At 37.8% G+C, this 18,127-nt stretch overlaps 1 protein-coding gene across 4 annotated transcripts in view; it reads right to left on the reverse strand.

Moving 5' to 3' along the window:
- Nlg-3 (neuroligin 3) overlaps positions 1-18,127 on the reverse strand; it is a 153,444-nt gene that overhangs the window by 4,363 nt on the left and 130,954 nt on the right. For all 4 annotated transcript variants that reach the window (XM_071794403.1, XM_071794404.1, XM_071794402.1 and 1 more), the window contains 5 exons: positions 13,709-13,906; positions 9,607-9,722; positions 3,950-4,182; positions 3,162-3,374; positions 2,301-2,439 (listed from right to left, as the gene is read on the reverse strand). In XM_071794403.1, the coding sequence (XP_071650504.1) occupies positions 2,301-2,439; positions 3,162-3,374; positions 3,950-4,182; positions 9,607-9,722; positions 13,709-13,906 (899 nt within the window). The remainder of the gene's footprint in view (positions 1-2,300; positions 2,440-3,161; positions 3,375-3,949; positions 4,183-9,606; positions 9,723-13,708; positions 13,907-18,127) is intronic.

Consider the following 18,127-nt stretch of genomic DNA (forward strand, 5'->3'; position numbering starts at 1 on the left):
CTACCATACAGCGCAGAGAAAAGACATGTGCAAGTGAGGTTAGAAACTTCGCGCGATTTTGACACTCGGAAGATCATTCGCCTAACCTGTCGTACGTCATATTAAAACTACAATATCTTTTATAACTCATCGTCAACACCAAGTTTTCTTCTTATCATTAGAAAGATTATTATTTTAACTACAATTCCTTAGTTTTTTGTTTACCTGGCTCGCAAACTTGCCAAGAAAATACATCACTTCCGATAAAAATTTTAGTGTTTACCATATGCCCTGTGTTAAAAATGCGAATTTCAATACTGATATTTTTTAAATTTTTATCGTCAACCTATGCTAAAGTTTTGGGCATCGGTTCGTTGTGGTTCACTTTACAACATAATTTAATTTCATAAAGATCTGTCGTTTTATGATCGAGGTAAGAGCCTCCTTAACAAGCCTGAAGCGCGGAGTTTCACGTCCTCGAAAAAATTCGAATTATCCGCAAGAAAGTAACGGATCATGTTTCTGCCTACAGTCGACTTTCAAAGCAGTTTTTATACTACAATTCTAAAATCCAAGAATGAAATATTATCCAATAATGATTGAGTAACTGAATCAATGGTTGATGTTATAACAATTACAGAATAAACTGTCGGAATGCTTAATGAGTAATAGCAGTAATCAAGTCACGATTAAATTATCATTCATTAAACAGGAACTAATTACTCTTTTGATTGTTTCAACGAATTAACGTATTAATCTGTTATGACTCGTTTTACAATTGCTGGATTAAACGATCGAGCGAAATACGAAGCTTAGACTTCTTTGAAATATCAAACGCATTAAAAATGTCTCGATGTCTCGAGTTATATATTTCACTTCACGGCGCAGGAATATGAAATATTCCAGTTAGCGTTATATTCCTTTGCGAGGCGAACGTTTCGCCTCGAATGCAACCGAAACGTTTTTCTGGATGCAATCGTGCAGACGCAATAAGTTCGTTGCAGCGTTTACGCGCGATCCTTATTCTTCGTTGGCTTCGCGACGCGAGACGGGAGGGGGGACGAGGGGGGCGCGTTGAACGTTTAATGCACTTTCATTTCGCCGGTGACGGCAACGGTAATCGCCCAGGTCGAGGTGCCAGACGATATTCGTATGCAAAGTGCACCGGGTGTAAGGCATAAAGGTGCTGGCAGAAATGACGGCATAGGGTGAGAAGGGAAAAAGTGCGCGCGGAAGCTGCAGGTGCGAGGCGAACGTGGAATTTCAAATCTCTCCTTCTCCTTCCTCGTCGCGTCGTTCGGGGCTCCTTTAAAATTCCACCTCTTCGCCGTTGTTTTTTCGAATTTACGGGGGGATAAATATGGAAGGTGATAATTTATTCAGCGAATTTTTACCTTTCGCGAAAAGTCGAAGGAAATTTTTTTTTTAGAAGATTGTTTTTCTCGAACACTTAACGATTTTTTAATTCTCCCGTACCCCGTGTCGTATACATTGCGTATTTATTTTTAGTTTATCTGTGTACTCGAGGGGTGTGGCTAATTGAAACACGGTTCACAGATCAACCCTGATGTAGGCGAAGAATATATATATATATATATATATATATATATATATCTTGAAATAATATCGCGAAATTTCACGCAAACGGTAATAACTGATCTCATCGGTGCAATTTTCGGATTTCCTCTTCTACACATCCGTTTCTTGTTAGACATCCGGATGAGAGGAGAGTGGATATTGCTAATATATGTGGCATTAATAATCGCGCCACTGAAATTTATTCAAAGTTCGAAACTAGGAGTAGCTAAAGGAAAAGGGGATGGGGGAGGAAAGGAGCCGTACGCTCCATCGTAAGTTTCTGAAATCAGATATGAGCAAGAGTTGCCACCGTGTTGTCGCATTTCCGGTGAATCCCAACTTATGTTTCGTATACATGTAGGCGTTATAAAATTATAAATGACCTAAATAAATAATTAATATGAAAAACAGATGAGATTACGCATCTAAATAAACTTACCAAAATCTTTACCGCGCTACTTTTTATTAATAGAATTTTTTGATGTGTGTCTAGTTGAGCTTCTTGTATATTTAAAATCTATACTTATTACAAGAGATTTATTATTAAATTCCACAATTTAGAAGACAAATTAAATAATATCAAAAATATTGTGGATATAATGTAATAATAAAAGTATATTCACAAATAATCAGATATATTTTCAAATGTCTTTTATTCTCTAGATTTTTTTCTAGTAATCTAGATTCTACCAATTCTTTTTCATTCCAGCTTGTGAGATAAAAAGTATATTCCGATAACAAACCTGAGGATAGTCTCCGAATTTCGTTTGATAGTCGAAAACATATAGATAGGAGTTCCTATGGGATTGGCTGTGAAGATCCGCTGTTCTCGTCGCCGGAGCGACTGTATTCGCATCCCCTAGGGCCTCTAGAGTTTCATCTCTGAAAAAAATGTATATATATCCTTTTTGTAGTTTTCATATAAATATACTTCGCAAACTCCTTCCACAAGCTCTAACTGAAAATAAACTTGAAGACCGATAATAGAATTAAAATAAGTGAAATATAAAATTTTGTAATTTTTTAAAAGAAAACCTGTAAAATTTAAAATTATTTACGTATTTTATTTTAAAGCAAAAGTAATTGGTATATTAATCAAAAATAAAAGATTTTAAAATAGAAAACAAGATAACTTTGATAAGTAAATATTAGATTTATAATAAATCTAATAAATAATAAAACAAATAATTGTATATAAAAAACTAGTAAGTATATACGATTAAGTATTGCTAATAAATAATAGCTGAAGATTAATTAAAATAGATACTTGATGGTAATTAAAATAAATAATAGATTATTATTAAATATAAAGCTCTTAATAATAATAAATAAACGAACAAAGGCAAATAAGAGCTAGTTCGCAACGATGGTCCGGCGACAGTAACAAAACAAATATTACAATTATAAATAAATTAATTTAATATAATAAAGTATGTTATATAAAGTTACTTTATTATATTAATTTATTTATAATTGTAATATTTGTTTTATTACTGTCGCCCGACCATCGTTGCGAACTAGCTCTTATTTGCCTTTGTTCGTTTATTTAATAGATTATTGTTATAAAATTTCTTTTTAATTAAATTCAGTCTCTCAGAATTTACCTAATATTGACGGGATGTTGCACAGGTCGTTCCCAGTCTGTATACTCATTTATTATGGTTGCCAGGATCTCCGGCTGGTGATACGTGTACGTGTTCCGCACGAATTGACGCAGGATCTTCGTTCTTCTGTCGGCTTCGATCCCATACTGAGCATCGTCGGCGGTTAGCGAAAAATACGCCTCGGAACGAACAACACCCACCATCAGGTCGTACCTTGTGAATAATTCAAAATTTTTTCTTCTTCTATCGTTAAAAGGGATAAAATAAAGTTTCACGAAATGTTAACAAGCTTGCAATTTACAAAACATTTACGGACTTATGAGCTTCGTCTTAAAGTATAAAAAGCTTCTTGAGATACGAAAAATTTTCTTTTTAGTTGTGGATCCTGCAAATCTTGGAAGATTTTTGTTTACGTAGAATTCCGCATTATACAATATTTGTCAAAATAATAGAAAATTCCACAAATCACGGAAAAAATTAACAATATAAGTATAAAAATTTCAACTATTGATATTTGAATTCATAGAATTCTTAAATAAGATTTTCCATTGACACATTGGATACATTTTTCGATACTTTTATAGTCTTGTTTATGCGAGCTTTCCGTATTTTCCAACGAAGAATAAAAGGAGTTATTTTCGATGTTGCAAGATGCGATTTTATCTCTCTCCGTGATGTTTCTGCAAAACTCGGGTATTGTTTCTCGCGCTATTTATTTTCTCTTGCCTCGATGCTCGATTTTGCTAGTTATAACGGTTGGAGGCAAAAAGAGGAGCTCGAGACGATACCTCGACAGTTTCGCCACGACGTCCTTCCTCAGAAGAATGTTGTTGAGCGTATTGATCGTGTCGACTTGCAGGGTGTAGTCCTGATCCTCGGGATCGCCGGGATCGATTACGACGCCGTCTATACTGGGGCCGAAGGCTGGCGCGAACGCCAGCCCTTTAACGGGCACCGACACCAATTCGCTCAAGGACACGTCTCTCAAGCACTTCAGCAAGGCCTGAGGATCCTCCGCCACCTGCGCGACAGAATAAAATCAACACACTTCAGACGGATAATAACGATCAGAATCCTCCATTACCACATTTTGGTTTTTATACCACTCTACAAGCGCAAGAAAGAAAAGCATTAACGTTTTTCGATATTTGTCAACCTTCTCTTTTAGTGAAAATGAGCTGACAGCAGTTTTCGAGTTGAAGCAACTAAAGAAGATAGAACTGTGGAAATTGGGTTTCAGGAAAACAAATAAATAACACGAGCATATTTCTTGTTTAATTTCGAGCAAACTTTAACAGGGTCGTAATTATATGCTTGATTACAATAACAAATTGTAACTACGTAATATAACTAAGCTTAACTATACAATCATCACTCTCTAAAAATCGAAGAGTGAAATATCACTGAAAACGAGTAAAATGCCAAGTGTAACGAAAAGTGAAAATTGAGCCCGTACACTTCGGAGTGAGTCGCCGCTCTAAAGAGTAAAATTGCGTTCTATAAGTTGGAGTAAAATCGCACTGCATTTGAGCGAAAGAGCACTCTTTTCGAGTGCAGTAGATTAGTGCCCAGGAGTGAATTGTGTCACTCACAACTTTGAGTGAAAAATTTCACTCTGTTAGAGTCATTCTCAGTGAGAAACGATACATCGGATCGACGTCGATTAGATATCGAAATCTCGATATCAATATAAAATCGATCTTCACATCAATTTCGATATTCAGGTGGTCAGTTTCAAGCATTCACCGACATCGAAATCCTTGAAAAATCGATATATTTCGTATGATAGCTAGAGCGCTTTTATAATGCTTTTTGATGTCATAAAGAGTTTGCAAACGGAGGGATTCCATTCCAACCTCTTTGTAAGAATTATTTGATATTTATGAAAAATATAGCAATCGAATCAATGTCGAAACAATGTCAAATTAATGTCAAAGAGTTCAAATCGACATCGATTCGACATCGTTTCAACATCGATTTGATTGCGTGCATCATGCATGACTCTTAATTATTGGGCAAAGTTGTCCCAATATATTTTAAGAATATTTTATAATAATATATTTCAAATATTTATAATATTTTTTAAATAAATTTATAATTAATTAATAATATAATAATAACTTATTATTCTTACTAAAAAAAAGTAACTTATTGTTACCATAATTAACTCGTTTTTTTCATTGAAAAACGTAATCCCCGGTAACAAATTTTTCATATTAACAACATACATATAAATGTATATAATCTTTTTTTAAAAAGGGCATTATATATATATGATACATATAAATATAATTTATATAAATTATATATAATATATATATTAGGTCGCATACTTAGTTAATGTAATTTAAAACACAATAATTTTCAATTTTCGTCGATTCAGGAAACAATTTAGTTCTTTTTATCTCATAAAATCGAATCGATATCGAAACGATATCGAATCGTTGATAATGGACAAACATGAAAAACATTGAAAATCTTGAAAGAAAGTATTATATTATATTGCTACATGCTACCAACAGATTGTTTGCAAAGTTATCATAACATCGAAATAACCTCGAAATATTTGAAACTATCGATGTTCAACAACCTGACAGAACCGCATCGATGAGATCTGATATATAGAATCGATATCGAATCGACGTCGATCCGATGTATCGTTTCTCATTGGGATTTGTCAATCGATAGTGAATCGGGATTCACTATAGCTTTAGAGTGAGATCGTATCACTCCGGTAGAGTAGCCTCTCTAAAAATGTAAGTAAAAAATTTATTCCTACCTTATGAGTGCCCGCATTTACTCAAATTAGAGTAACAATCGCTTCTGATACGTTAGTGGCGTAACTACTTTATGAGATTTATAGCAGCAATGCCACACAAGAATTGGGGAAGATCGCGATTAATAATCTCCCCTCGGCATTTTCGCTCAGAAAACGAAACTCGAATCCAGATTGGCCATAGAACCTGTCATTACAATTAGGATCGCGATCTACGGGATACCCCATTAACTCGTAACATTTAACGCGATTGTGCCCGGTAATTTTATCGGGAATTAACGGAGAGGATCGGCACAATCAGAGACGCGGCTCCCGATTTCGATGTGGGATAACGGCGGAATCCTCGACGTCCGCGTGCGGCGCGCGGGCAATTTTGCACACACGCAGGACGTCGTATTTAGTCAGCGGGTGATTCGACATTCGATTGCGGTTAACCGCCGCGTCTGCGCTGGCGAGCTGGATTTCCAAAGACGATTACCGACGTTAAAGCAATTCATTTGCGTGCGACCCTCGAAATTAAAGCGAATCGCCCGGTGAGAGAGACCGGAGCGGCGCGGCGGCCAGTCCAAACTCCGGGCGCCCCGGCGCGTCGGCGCCGGCTGAATTTCGCTGAGCGACGCACGAAAATCTTGTTTACCTTGCCGGCACGATGTGTGGTGCCGTGGCGCGAGGTGGCCTCGTTAAGGCTCGTCCTTGTTCCAACGGTATATATCCTTGCCGGGAAATGCCACCGGAAAATGTCGACCTTTTCCCGACACGATCCCGCACGTCCCGCGCGCGAAACGCGTCAACTCTGGGAACGCCTTCCGTTATGCTCGGGCGATTTGCCACGTGAGTTATTCCATGCGTTATGCGCGGTTTATCACGCGCGATAAACAGATGAAGGAAAAGAACCGCAGAAGTTTATTTCGTTATTTGTTTGAAGAATGAGGAAACGCTTATTGTATGAACGTAATAAAAACATTTAAAACCGTTTTTCCCTCTGTTGAATAGATTATTAGAAAATAAAAGTAACTGCAGGATCAGATAAATTTCGAGACTTTTTTTCTTCTTGGATTAACTTTCGAAAATTTAATCTCCGTGCACGTCCTATTTATGTATTCTTCTGTGAAAATATTGTAAATAACTTCAAAATGAACATATTTTAAATAAATTTTTACCAACGAGAAAGACGAAGGCATAAAATGTTCAAATAAAGTCACATAGGTATAATGTATAGTGATTGAATATTTTCTTGTTATTTTTGACATATTTACATATTTAATTAATGATATAACAAAATATTTTTATTATTCTTTTCTTTATATAGACAATTGGAGGAGCTCCACTCCTTCTCCATTGGGTCGGAGCTTTACTTTTTCTCGGCCAAACATTACAAAGATCTTTCTTATCGTCCGATTAATAAAAATAACCTAGACAGCACAATGCCCAAAAAACCGAGACATAAGACGTCTTTGAATGTCTTAAGATGTCTTATGTCCCGATTTTGAACGTTGTGTTGTTTGGGAAACTGTGTGAAAATTAATATGTTAAATTATTCCTTTTCAATGTTATTCTAGGGCATAATCTTATAATATGTGTACATATATAAAGAACAAAGCATGTATAAAACATTAATAATCTATTCTATATGTATATGCTAAATATTGTTAATTAGTTTAGAATATTGATATTGTTAGTCAGGCTAGAATGTTGAAAAGATTTTTCAGATATTATACGGCTTTAAACTTTTGTCGGTAAAAATCCATTTAAAGATATTAATTTTGAGGTTCAAAACATTCAAAACATTTTTACCGAAAAATACACAAATATAGAGCGTAGATGGTTTTCAGATATGTACGTCCTTCTTTTATCTGTTTTTTTCCGAATAACATCAGAGCTCGGGAAAAAAGCTCCGAATCGTTAGCCAAAAAATATAGTATGTTGGGGCCTAAGCGGCCCCGATTTGCGGTTCACGATTGAAAGTAACGATTAAACGAGAATTGGAACATCGATTGTTTTTCAGTGTGTTTCTAAAAGCGTCCCGCGGAAAAATGGCGGCGCGCGCGAAAATGGAAATTGCGAATAGGGATTATATTATGCCGTTCGGATCGGCGGACTTGTATAGCGGGGAATCAATTTTATTTCCACCTCCGCATTCGTCCACACACGCCCGAAAATGTCCACGGGGGAAAGTTTGAATTGGAAAAACACTGTTGGGGAACCGGGTTATCTTTTATTGCGTTATTTTTGATGAATGAGAAAACGCGCGACGGCGGCGGGCTTGTAGATATCGAGGATCTACTCCGACGAGCTGGGGATCGGGAGAATATCGTCGCTGGAATTTACAGCAGTGCATATCAATTTCAATAAGGAATACGTCACGGTGGCTCTGCGGTAATAAAGTGAGCCAAGTACGTAATTCACCTTTAATAAAATAACCGTCAACCGAGGACAACATATTTTTCATGGCTCGTAGCGCGCAGGAATATATCTAGAGAAAAAAGAAAAGAAATGGGAAAGGAAGAAGAGGAGCGAGATGGGAATAACGAATCTGTGCGGAATAATGGTACGATAGTATACTTTATTGAAATTTGAGATAGCTATATAATTTTATTTAATGTCATTTCTCCGGTGAAACCGATATATAAAATGTTATTCGAGCAATCAAGATATTTCTGAATGATAAAATAATTTTCACGGCTCGTCGCTGTGACTGGTACGCGCACGAAATTTGCATCGCCCAGACCTGCAATTTGCGAAATTTAACGTCCCTTTTATTGAAAGTGCGCGCGCATTGCACTCGCCTATCGGGGGGCGGCCGATGTCTCGAGTGTATATTAGCTTAATTGAAACGCGCCGTTAATATAATTGGTATTACGTAATTAATGCTGTAAAAACACCGGGTGCGCGAGTGTACTCGCATTTGATATTTTAATTTATGCCCGGCCGCTTCTACGCGGTCATTTCGCCGCCGACGATCGGAATTATCGCGAATTATGCGAGCCGCGCGGCGCTCGAAAACGAGCGAATAAGAGTTAACGCCCACGGGGGAGGGGGGGAAGAGTGTGCCGACACGATGAAATATAACGGATACGCGTCCTGTCGGTCTCACCCTGTAAACTCTGAAATGAACGGAATGTATCCCGAATTTAACGTTAAATTCAGCGCATTCACTGTCTCGTAAAGTCAAAATCTGCTTTTCGGAGCTTTTAAATTTTTAAAAATTTTTCACTCTCATCTTCTCCCCGTTACAAATTTGATTTTTTACTTTTTAAATCTAATGGAGTGCTTTCGTCACTAATATATTAGAGCGATTGCGATAGTCACTCCGAAACAAAGGGTTGTCACTCAATTTTCACTTTTCGTTACACTCGCATTTTACTCGTTTTGAGTGATATTTCACTCTTCAACTTTTAAAGAATAGGTTTATTATTTGTAAAATCTGCCTTCAAATTTGCTTCCATTTCAATTCCATAAAATCAAATTTCGACATAAATGCCGCAGTTATACACATGTGCAAAATGGTTTAAATTCTATATTAATTAACGATGCCATTATTTTTGGAGAGAGAGAGAGAGAGAAAGAGAGAGAGAGAGAGGCTCCAGAGGACGGTGGAAGGATTAATGAAATTATAGGTTGACGCGCGGGATAATTTGGACGCGATCGGGAGGACATGTTTGTACTCACCGACGAACAATTTAGGTGTTTGGCGACCTGCATGGCGTAATTGGCGGCGCCTCTCACCAACGCCCAGGGTGAAAGCGCGCTGCCTGACATCAGAACGCTCCGATGGAACAGCAGACCTGCAATCGAGTCACTGTTGATGTCACGTACAGTGCGTGTTTCACAAAGGTTTGCTACGAAAGCAGCGAATATAGTAGATACATTTTTACTTTATAAATGATGTTAATTAAAGCGTAATTTATCAGTCTCAGAATAATAATTATAATAATAAAGAAATGAGGATCTTCCTGTTATTAAGACGTTATTAATATATATTTTACAGCGGCAAATAGAGGCATAATTAATTATTAATAACACTTTGTAAGATCTTTAGTGTCTAAGTATTTTTCCTCCCATTATTATTATTATTTTTCCGCGCAGTGCCAGCGATGTCGTGATCTTCGCGTCCTTTGTACGTACACCGAGAAATGTTCCCGGAAATGTTTTGCATCGTAAAAATTCTATATCTTTTAGAATCGCTGCGATTCAAGATGCGATTCCGGAATCCGCGCGCGACGCGTGGAATCTTTGTGTCGCACTTTTTGAAAGAGAGAGAGAGGGGTGGCCCGCTTTATCTCGGGACTTGCAAATCGTATCTCATCGTAATGCAAGGAGTGTTTGCTCGCGTGTGGGGAAGAGATTATATATCGCGACGCACAGAATTGAATTTCGAGATGATTTCGGGGTCGATTCCCCCTGCTCGCGCGGACGGAACTACGATATTACCTGAGTAAACGAAATACAATCCGAGTTTCAATGCATAGTAACGAATACTCATCTCGCGACCGCTCGATAGATTTATTTCCAATCAACGACTTCCATTACGACGTTATCAGCGATTTCCGCTCTAAGGATGAGTCGCCGAACATGCGGCCATGTACAAAGATGTCTAAAAAAAGAATCCGGATAAATGCATCGTGATATTGAAAAATGCGATGGGAGAACTTTTGCGGAGAAAACTTATGTCACGATCTTATTTCGTGTCAGTATACATTATGAAAATTACTTGATTATTATTATCTACATTTTTACATTGCTTACGTTATTCGCTCTATGTTAATATTACGTAAATGAGAAAATTAATAATTAACTGAACGAGCTCTCATTCATTTTTCGAGGCTGCTGAAACGTCTTTCTATTTAATTAATAATTTTTATTTTCTCCATCGGAGAAAATGGAGGAAAATAAAATGTTGGAAGTTCCTTTTCTCCGGTAGTAATAATAAAATGTATATGTAATATCTTAAGGTAGAACAAAGAGTCACGCGGGGGCTTATTAGTCATTAATTTTCTCATCACACGTCGTAAAATTGGACATTACGTAAGGGATGAATAGACAAGAGAGCGCACGGTTTGTAGCGCCAAGAAAATTAAGGCGGAAGGAGCGTATACACGACGTTACACAACTTCGCCGTGTTAGTTCATCTATTATTTAATACAGAAGACCGGGATAAGTCGCTTAATCCCAATTTTGTGAGTCGTTAATCTTGATATCTCGAGGAGACGAGAGATATTCCATGAAAGATACTATATACGTATATACCAAATCTCGTACACAGTGCTAGTTAAAAACTGTAAAAAACATTCTTATTGATCATTTGTAATTAATTAATTTGTTGCAGACAGAGATTGGTTTTAATTATTTCTATATTATTATTAATATGTTGTGTTTATAATTCTCAATATTATTATTTCTAAATTTGTTATTTACTTACTGTTAATTATAATACTTTAATAATTATACGTTATTAATTTGCATGCAATACAAGAAAGGTTTGTTGTTTTCATTTAATAAATTTTCTCGCAATATCTGCGTATTCAAGCGAGGTGAAGGCAAAGTAAAAAGCGACAGACGATGTTTTCCCACGTCTAATCGCAGTTTGCTCGGCCAGCTATCTTGATATTCGACGAGATACGTCTTGGAGAATGTCTTGATCTTATCAGCCCGATATACACGTCGACATCTGATTCGGTCTCATTCATTTAACGAAGGAGATACCAGGGTAAACTCTGAATATCCTGGGCGGCATCCTTGACGTATTTCCGACATTACGGAATCAAGATGGCCCCCGGTTCTTCCGATATCCGTCGCCGTTGAGAGAGGACGACACCGAACGATAAGACGGTGTCGAAGCTCGACATTAAAGGACTATTAAAGGATTATCGCCGGCTCAAATTCCGTCGCGTTACTTGGATTTAATGGCAGGTCTCCCATAATACCCGAGGATTAATTAATTCCTTCGAGAGAACAAAATCCCCCCCAGGAGCCAAGAGTTCGATGAATTAAAGGTGCGAGATCAAAGGAAACGAGGAATTGAAAGATCCGAATATTAGAATTTAAAAGATAGAAAAAAAATCTCTAATCCAAGAAAATCGAAAAATCAGAAGAGAGCTAAAATGCAGGATTGAAGCAATCGAGAAATTGAAAAATCATGAGATGAGTATTTGAAGAAGCCCAAGGTCCAAATATTCGAGCGTATAAATTATATTATTCAAGATGCAAAATCAAAGAAGATGAGAAACTAACAAGAAAATTCGGGCATTGTTAAAGTCGGGATACAAAATATTGGGAACAGTTGAGATGCACATTGAACATATTCAATGAAAGATATTATATAGGTTGGCCAATAAGTCCGTGCGGTTTTTTTACTTATCACGGAAATAGAAATCTAGATTACAAAAAAATTTAAATTTCACAGATTATTTTAAATCCAATGTTATAAAAGCAAAAATTATAGAAGAAATGTAAAATTCTAAAAAACATTTAAAGATCCGTAGTTTAACTAAGAAATTAAACTTTATTGTTCTTTATTATTTATCGCCATATCGCGGTCAGTTTTTGCGCGAGAAGTGCATCAGCTCGTAAAGAAGAGATACGATATAACTTTTGGTCCGGGTCTCCCTGTTATTCTTCGTCGTATTCTTCGATCACGTGCGGTAGTACTGGTTTTATCAACTTGAGGGGACAAAAAAAACAGAGTATCACAATCTGTTTCGTAACCGCAGAGCTTATCGCCGGAGGACCTTCTGGATGATAATTCACTACAGCTGCGAGTTGTCAATGGTGGTAGGGGCCAGCTGATTCCTCCATAATTTATGGCGTCTGGTAAACCACCCCATTATTCCTGGCTTCTCCGTATCATTGTCTCGTGCGGGTTCTCGCTCTTCGACCTCTACCCTCTACGTCTCTCTCCTCTTACACTCTGCCGTTTCTACTTGACATTATCTGTTTCCATACGATGCGACAAGAGAAACAGCTTTCTATAGGTTAGTCTAAGACACTGTTACATGTATATTTATTCCGTACAAGTTCCTCAGGCCAAAAGACTTTTGAAAATATATTTTAGTCTTTTTCAAGAAAACTAGATATTTTGTTACATAATATATGTACAAAATGTAACTCATATACATATGCAGATTAATTGTATATTTTTCTTTATCTGTAAGTTTATTGGTCAATTTTAAATCAATTTTTTTTGCCAAAAATTTTTGTACTTTATCTTTTTAAACTTTTTATTTGCACTGTTATGTACAGTTTCGTTAATGTAAATTGTTTTAATATAATTATTTATGTGTTATAGAACGAAGCGCCCTTGCGTTAATACAAATTTAACCCAGGAACGGGGTCACTTGGGGTGACTTTTTTTACTCCAGTGTCGAAGAAATGAAGCTTACGTCAGTAATTTTCTTTATCCATCGAGAATAATCCATATTCAAAAGTTCCGAGACTGAATCCACTTAATAGAAAAAAGGACATCCCAGGTAGCAGAATAACGTCTAAAGACGTCTTAATGACGCCTAAGACGTCATTAAGACGTTATTATGACGTCATTTGACGTCACTCTGCTACCTGGGATTTACATGGCAATACTGAAACAACATTGAGACAACATTTTTCAGACAACATTGAGTAAATCTATTATATATGGCCTCAAATACTAACAAGTTATAGGACAATCAAAAATATACAATATGCAATTCATAACAATAATTTTTAATTAGGATGTAAAAGTCATTCTAGAAATCGTTTCCGGATTAAGAACATTGCAAATGGAAGCGTGACTCACCGTCGGGAACCGCGTGGCTGGTCATCAGGAAGTTAACGCAGGCAGCGCCGGTGCCGTGTCCTACCAGCGTGACGTTTTTGGGATCGCCCCCGAAATAAGCGATGTTCTCTTGTACCCAGTGTAGCGCCGCGATCTGGTCCATCAGACCATAATTCGCCGGCGAGCGTAAGTGCGAGTCTGTGTTGGCGTTTAGAAAGCCTGCAATCAAAACAAGCCCCCCGCTTATGGTAAATGCGACGCTCTGGGTGTCCATTATCGACGGTTACGGGTAGTATAACATCACCGTGATCGCACCGGAATTACCGCCGATGGGCTTAACTCCAATCGTCGCATGTCGCGGGCCATCGAACGACAGACGAGATAAATCGTGGGATATCAATGAAATTGGGATTAGTCATTAATCTAATTGTAAATGGGGAAAATGAGCAAATGAAGAAAATCTAGAGATATAATATTATAGTCATTAATTTTTTCTAGGCTTAGAGATATAATTATGTTTAATCTTTTAGTGACTCAAGGTACATATAAAAAATTAATTATAGCAAATAGTTGATAATTTAACGAACTATTGATTATGTAAAAAAAATCCTTTCGAATCTTGAAGATTTATAGTAAATTACTTTTATCCATATTCATTAGTGATTAATCCGTAATTATAATGTTTTCATATTTTTCTTTAAAATAGTTATTTATAGTTATTAAACTCTACGATGATATTTTGAAGAAACTAACTACAATAGGTTGTTTTCCTATATATGTTTGAAAAAATCCAATTTTTATGTTTGAAATCACAACACGTTTTAAAAAATTCCAATACAATTCAGATTGTTGTGCTAAATTCAATTTACGTACATTCTGCTTGAAGTATTAACTGTTTTTTGCATTTATATCTGAATTATTTGGTCTGTTAGAGGAACCTCGCGCCGTACCCGCACTATGGCCCTCCCGCGCGAAAGGGCTAAATGGCTACGGGATGTAGAGATTGGCTCGTCTGGCGAGCAGCCGGCTATGATTTAGTGTTCAGACGGCGTATCACGTCCTACTTTGTGTATCGTTTCGCCGAGCGAGATATCGCTATCAATTGGCGGAGCCGAGGTGATATTTATGACGGCCGGATGGCGCCATTGGCAACAGTCTTACTCCGATTTGTCGGGTTCAGCATTGTCATGATACGCAAAACCGTTTCCCGCGACTTCGTCCTCGTCGAAATACATTCGTCAATAGTGCCGACTTTATTCTTTCCCTTCCGTTTCCGCCAAATAAATCTGGATTCGTAAATCTGCCAGCTTGTCCAGATTTGTGCATATTTATTCCCATATTTGTTCCATTGGGCTCCATAGTTTTATCGCCCACGGCTGAATACTGCATGGAAACCCCCAATCGCACAATACGAAGAAATTTCGACACTACGCGGCTGGAATAGTAACGAGATGATTCCGAGCTAAGTGCATTTCATTACATTGTACGGTAATTATGGCTATTTTCTTCCTTCTCCAGATCCAATTATAAGGAATGGGAACAAATTCGCGCACGCAATTCAGAGTTTAGGCATTATCATAAAATGATATTGCCAATTGGTAAAAAAAATAAGAATTCTTCGGTGATATTATTCTTCAATTATTTAATTATCAATTTTATAATTAAACGAAACCGGGAATTAGCAGCAGTGTCAGCTATCCCAATGCAGTCAATCTCTTTTAATATAGATGGAGGAAGGAAATTAGATTAGCGCTAATCGAATCAGGCTCGGCCCTTGGAGGATTCTCTCCCGCCTTTTCTTTCCTTTCATTCGGCCCGAATTAAATCGCGAGCAACGATTGTTGTTGCTGGCAAGTTCGGACGTGATATTTCACCTTCGCAATAAAGGCTGCGCGCCTGGCCGGGTATGTTTGCCCCGTCGCGCTCCTCGAAACGCCCGCGCGCCATTAAATTATCCATCATATTTACCCGCCGACATACTGGAGATTGTTCTTCGCGGAAGCTAAGAGGATTATTCCCATTATGAGCCGCCGTGTATATACTTGTCGGTGCGCATTAACTTTAGGGCACTCGGTGCCTTAACAAGGGAGGCGTTACTGTCGTCAGGATCTAGGTCAACGATGTTGCGCCGACTGTTTCCCACCGGCCTTGGCAAATCGATAATTTGGGAAGCTTTGCCAGAATGGAAAAACGCCCGATTTTCCCCTTTCTAAGTTTCCACGAGATTACGTAGGGTCCTTGTAAGATTAGTTAGAGTTAGTGTTTCCCCTACAGATTGTTCAATAATTAGCCGTCTAATCGAATTGGGAATTGGGAATATTCGTGTCTTTCCCAGACGTATCTTTAACGACGTCTTTAAGACGTCTTATGTTTCTATTTTGAACATTGTGCTGTTTGGGTTAATTTTTCTCTATCTTTCCTCGGACTTCTCGCAGCTTAAAGTTTTATGGAAGACTGGGTTCGCTTGTTGTATCTATCTCCTAAGACTTTTATTCAATAGGACGTTAGCGATGCAATCTGATATCGATCCGATTGTTGGGAAGGGTGATTTTCGTACCTCCTTCGTACTTTCTCTCTCTCTCTCTCTCTCTCTCTCTCTTTGGATTTTTGCGACGTTGAATTCCTAGAGGATTAGAATCTTCCGAGACTTTTGTGTAATGGGATGTGTTTGCATCGCCTCGTACAATCTTTTCCCATCTTACCTACGAGACGGCGTTTCCTCGTCTTCTCAGCTTCTAGCCTTCGGGCCATGTCTGGTCCGATCCAATAACGATTCTTCGCGCTCTACGTTGTGGGGGAGAAAAAAAAAGCGCACAAAGCTTTTTCGCGCGCGCACACGTTTACACGCACCGCGAAGAGAGGTGCGAGAACATGAAAGCGGAATAGAAATAAAGCACCGGTCATGTCCCATTTGATATTCAACCTCCGGCGTATCTGTCGCGCTGCGCTTCCGCGTCTCCCATTCTTCTCGTTACAATAGAACTGCTGAACGCTATTCGTTGATTTAAATTTTCCGGTACACGCTGGTATACACGGGGCGGGTGGAAGGGAATAGGGTTCGGTGTATCGCGCGCCGGTCGGCGCGACGCTCCACAAAGCGCCGCATCATTTTTCCGAAACGAAGAAAAATGGAAAAAACGGGGGTTCTCGCACGCGCGCGCGAGCGCGCGGGCGCGAGGAAAAAACTGCGGTCGTGGCGGAGTGAAATTTCCTGGGCGTCTCGTCGCCATTTTATCCCACTACTTGCTAAGGCTTTTTTTCTCGCTGCTCTTTCTCTGTTTTTCATTCCGCCATCGACAGAATCGAATTCTAGAATTTGGATTTACTATTTGCTGTCATCGTGTGTCACCTTTCGAATTTACTTAACGAGATATGACCCCCCTTTGTACTGTAGCACTCTTCATTATTTCCTTCTTTACGTATAAATATCTTCTTAGCGCTTAACTCGGAAACGATCACCTCATTTTATTTTGCATAAACATAGGTACTTAGGGTGATTTTTATACCCCCAATTAAAAGTTATTGTTATTAATTATACGGGGTGTTCCTGCACTCAGTGCCAAAACTGACACAGCGGTTTTTAGATTTTAAGCTTTAAAAAGCTTGAAACAATTTATTAATTCATTCTAGAAAGTGTGTTGAAGTCGACGGAGGAATTTTTGAACATTCTTTGTAAAGCTTTAAACAGAATAAAAAACTTCAATTTATGTTTTCTTATACAAAAGCAACTTCAATACCCTATTATAACTCCGAAACCGTACGGATTCGGGCATATGTTTATTAAACATTTTCGATTTATTTTTATATGTTAAATCCGGTATGCCGGTTTCGGAACTGAATGCAGAGACACGTACCCTGCATATTGCATGTTTTTCATTGTTCTATAATTTATTAGTACTTGAGGACGGTATGTATATAAATTCACTCAATATTTTCTGAAAAAAAAGTAAGGAAAAATCAAATAAATATTTTAAAAAACAGAAGAAGCACTTATTGTGTGTAACGTGAGTTTTATTTATTCGACACTGTGGTGTGAAAATCCAGAGGCGGAATTCTGTAACTTCTTAACGACAGTTTCGGTATCGTTGCGCAGCCTTTTTACCATATATGTATAATATCTGCGCAATGATACCGAAACTATCGTTAAGGAATTACAGAATCCCGCACACAGGTGACCGTTCCCGGATTAATCTTAAAGTATTTTACAATAACAGAGTAGTAAACTAATAATACAATCTTTATCTAAAATCTAAAAGATAATTTTAATAACATCACGCAGTTCAAATCTAATCTAAAACGTCGATTCCTGAGATCTTTAGATACTCTACTCAGCTTGAATTTTTAATTCCGTGGTTTTCAACTCTCTTTCGTTGAAATCTTAGGGCGAGAAGGTTTTAAAACACCCTGTATGCACAATGAGGGTGATGGACGAGAACAGCG

This window comes from Temnothorax longispinosus, chromosome 11 (assembly GCF_030848805.1).
Source record: "Temnothorax longispinosus isolate EJ_2023e chromosome 11, Tlon_JGU_v1, whole genome shotgun sequence".
NCBI classification, from domain to species: domain Eukaryota; kingdom Metazoa; phylum Arthropoda; class Insecta; order Hymenoptera; family Formicidae; genus Temnothorax; species Temnothorax longispinosus.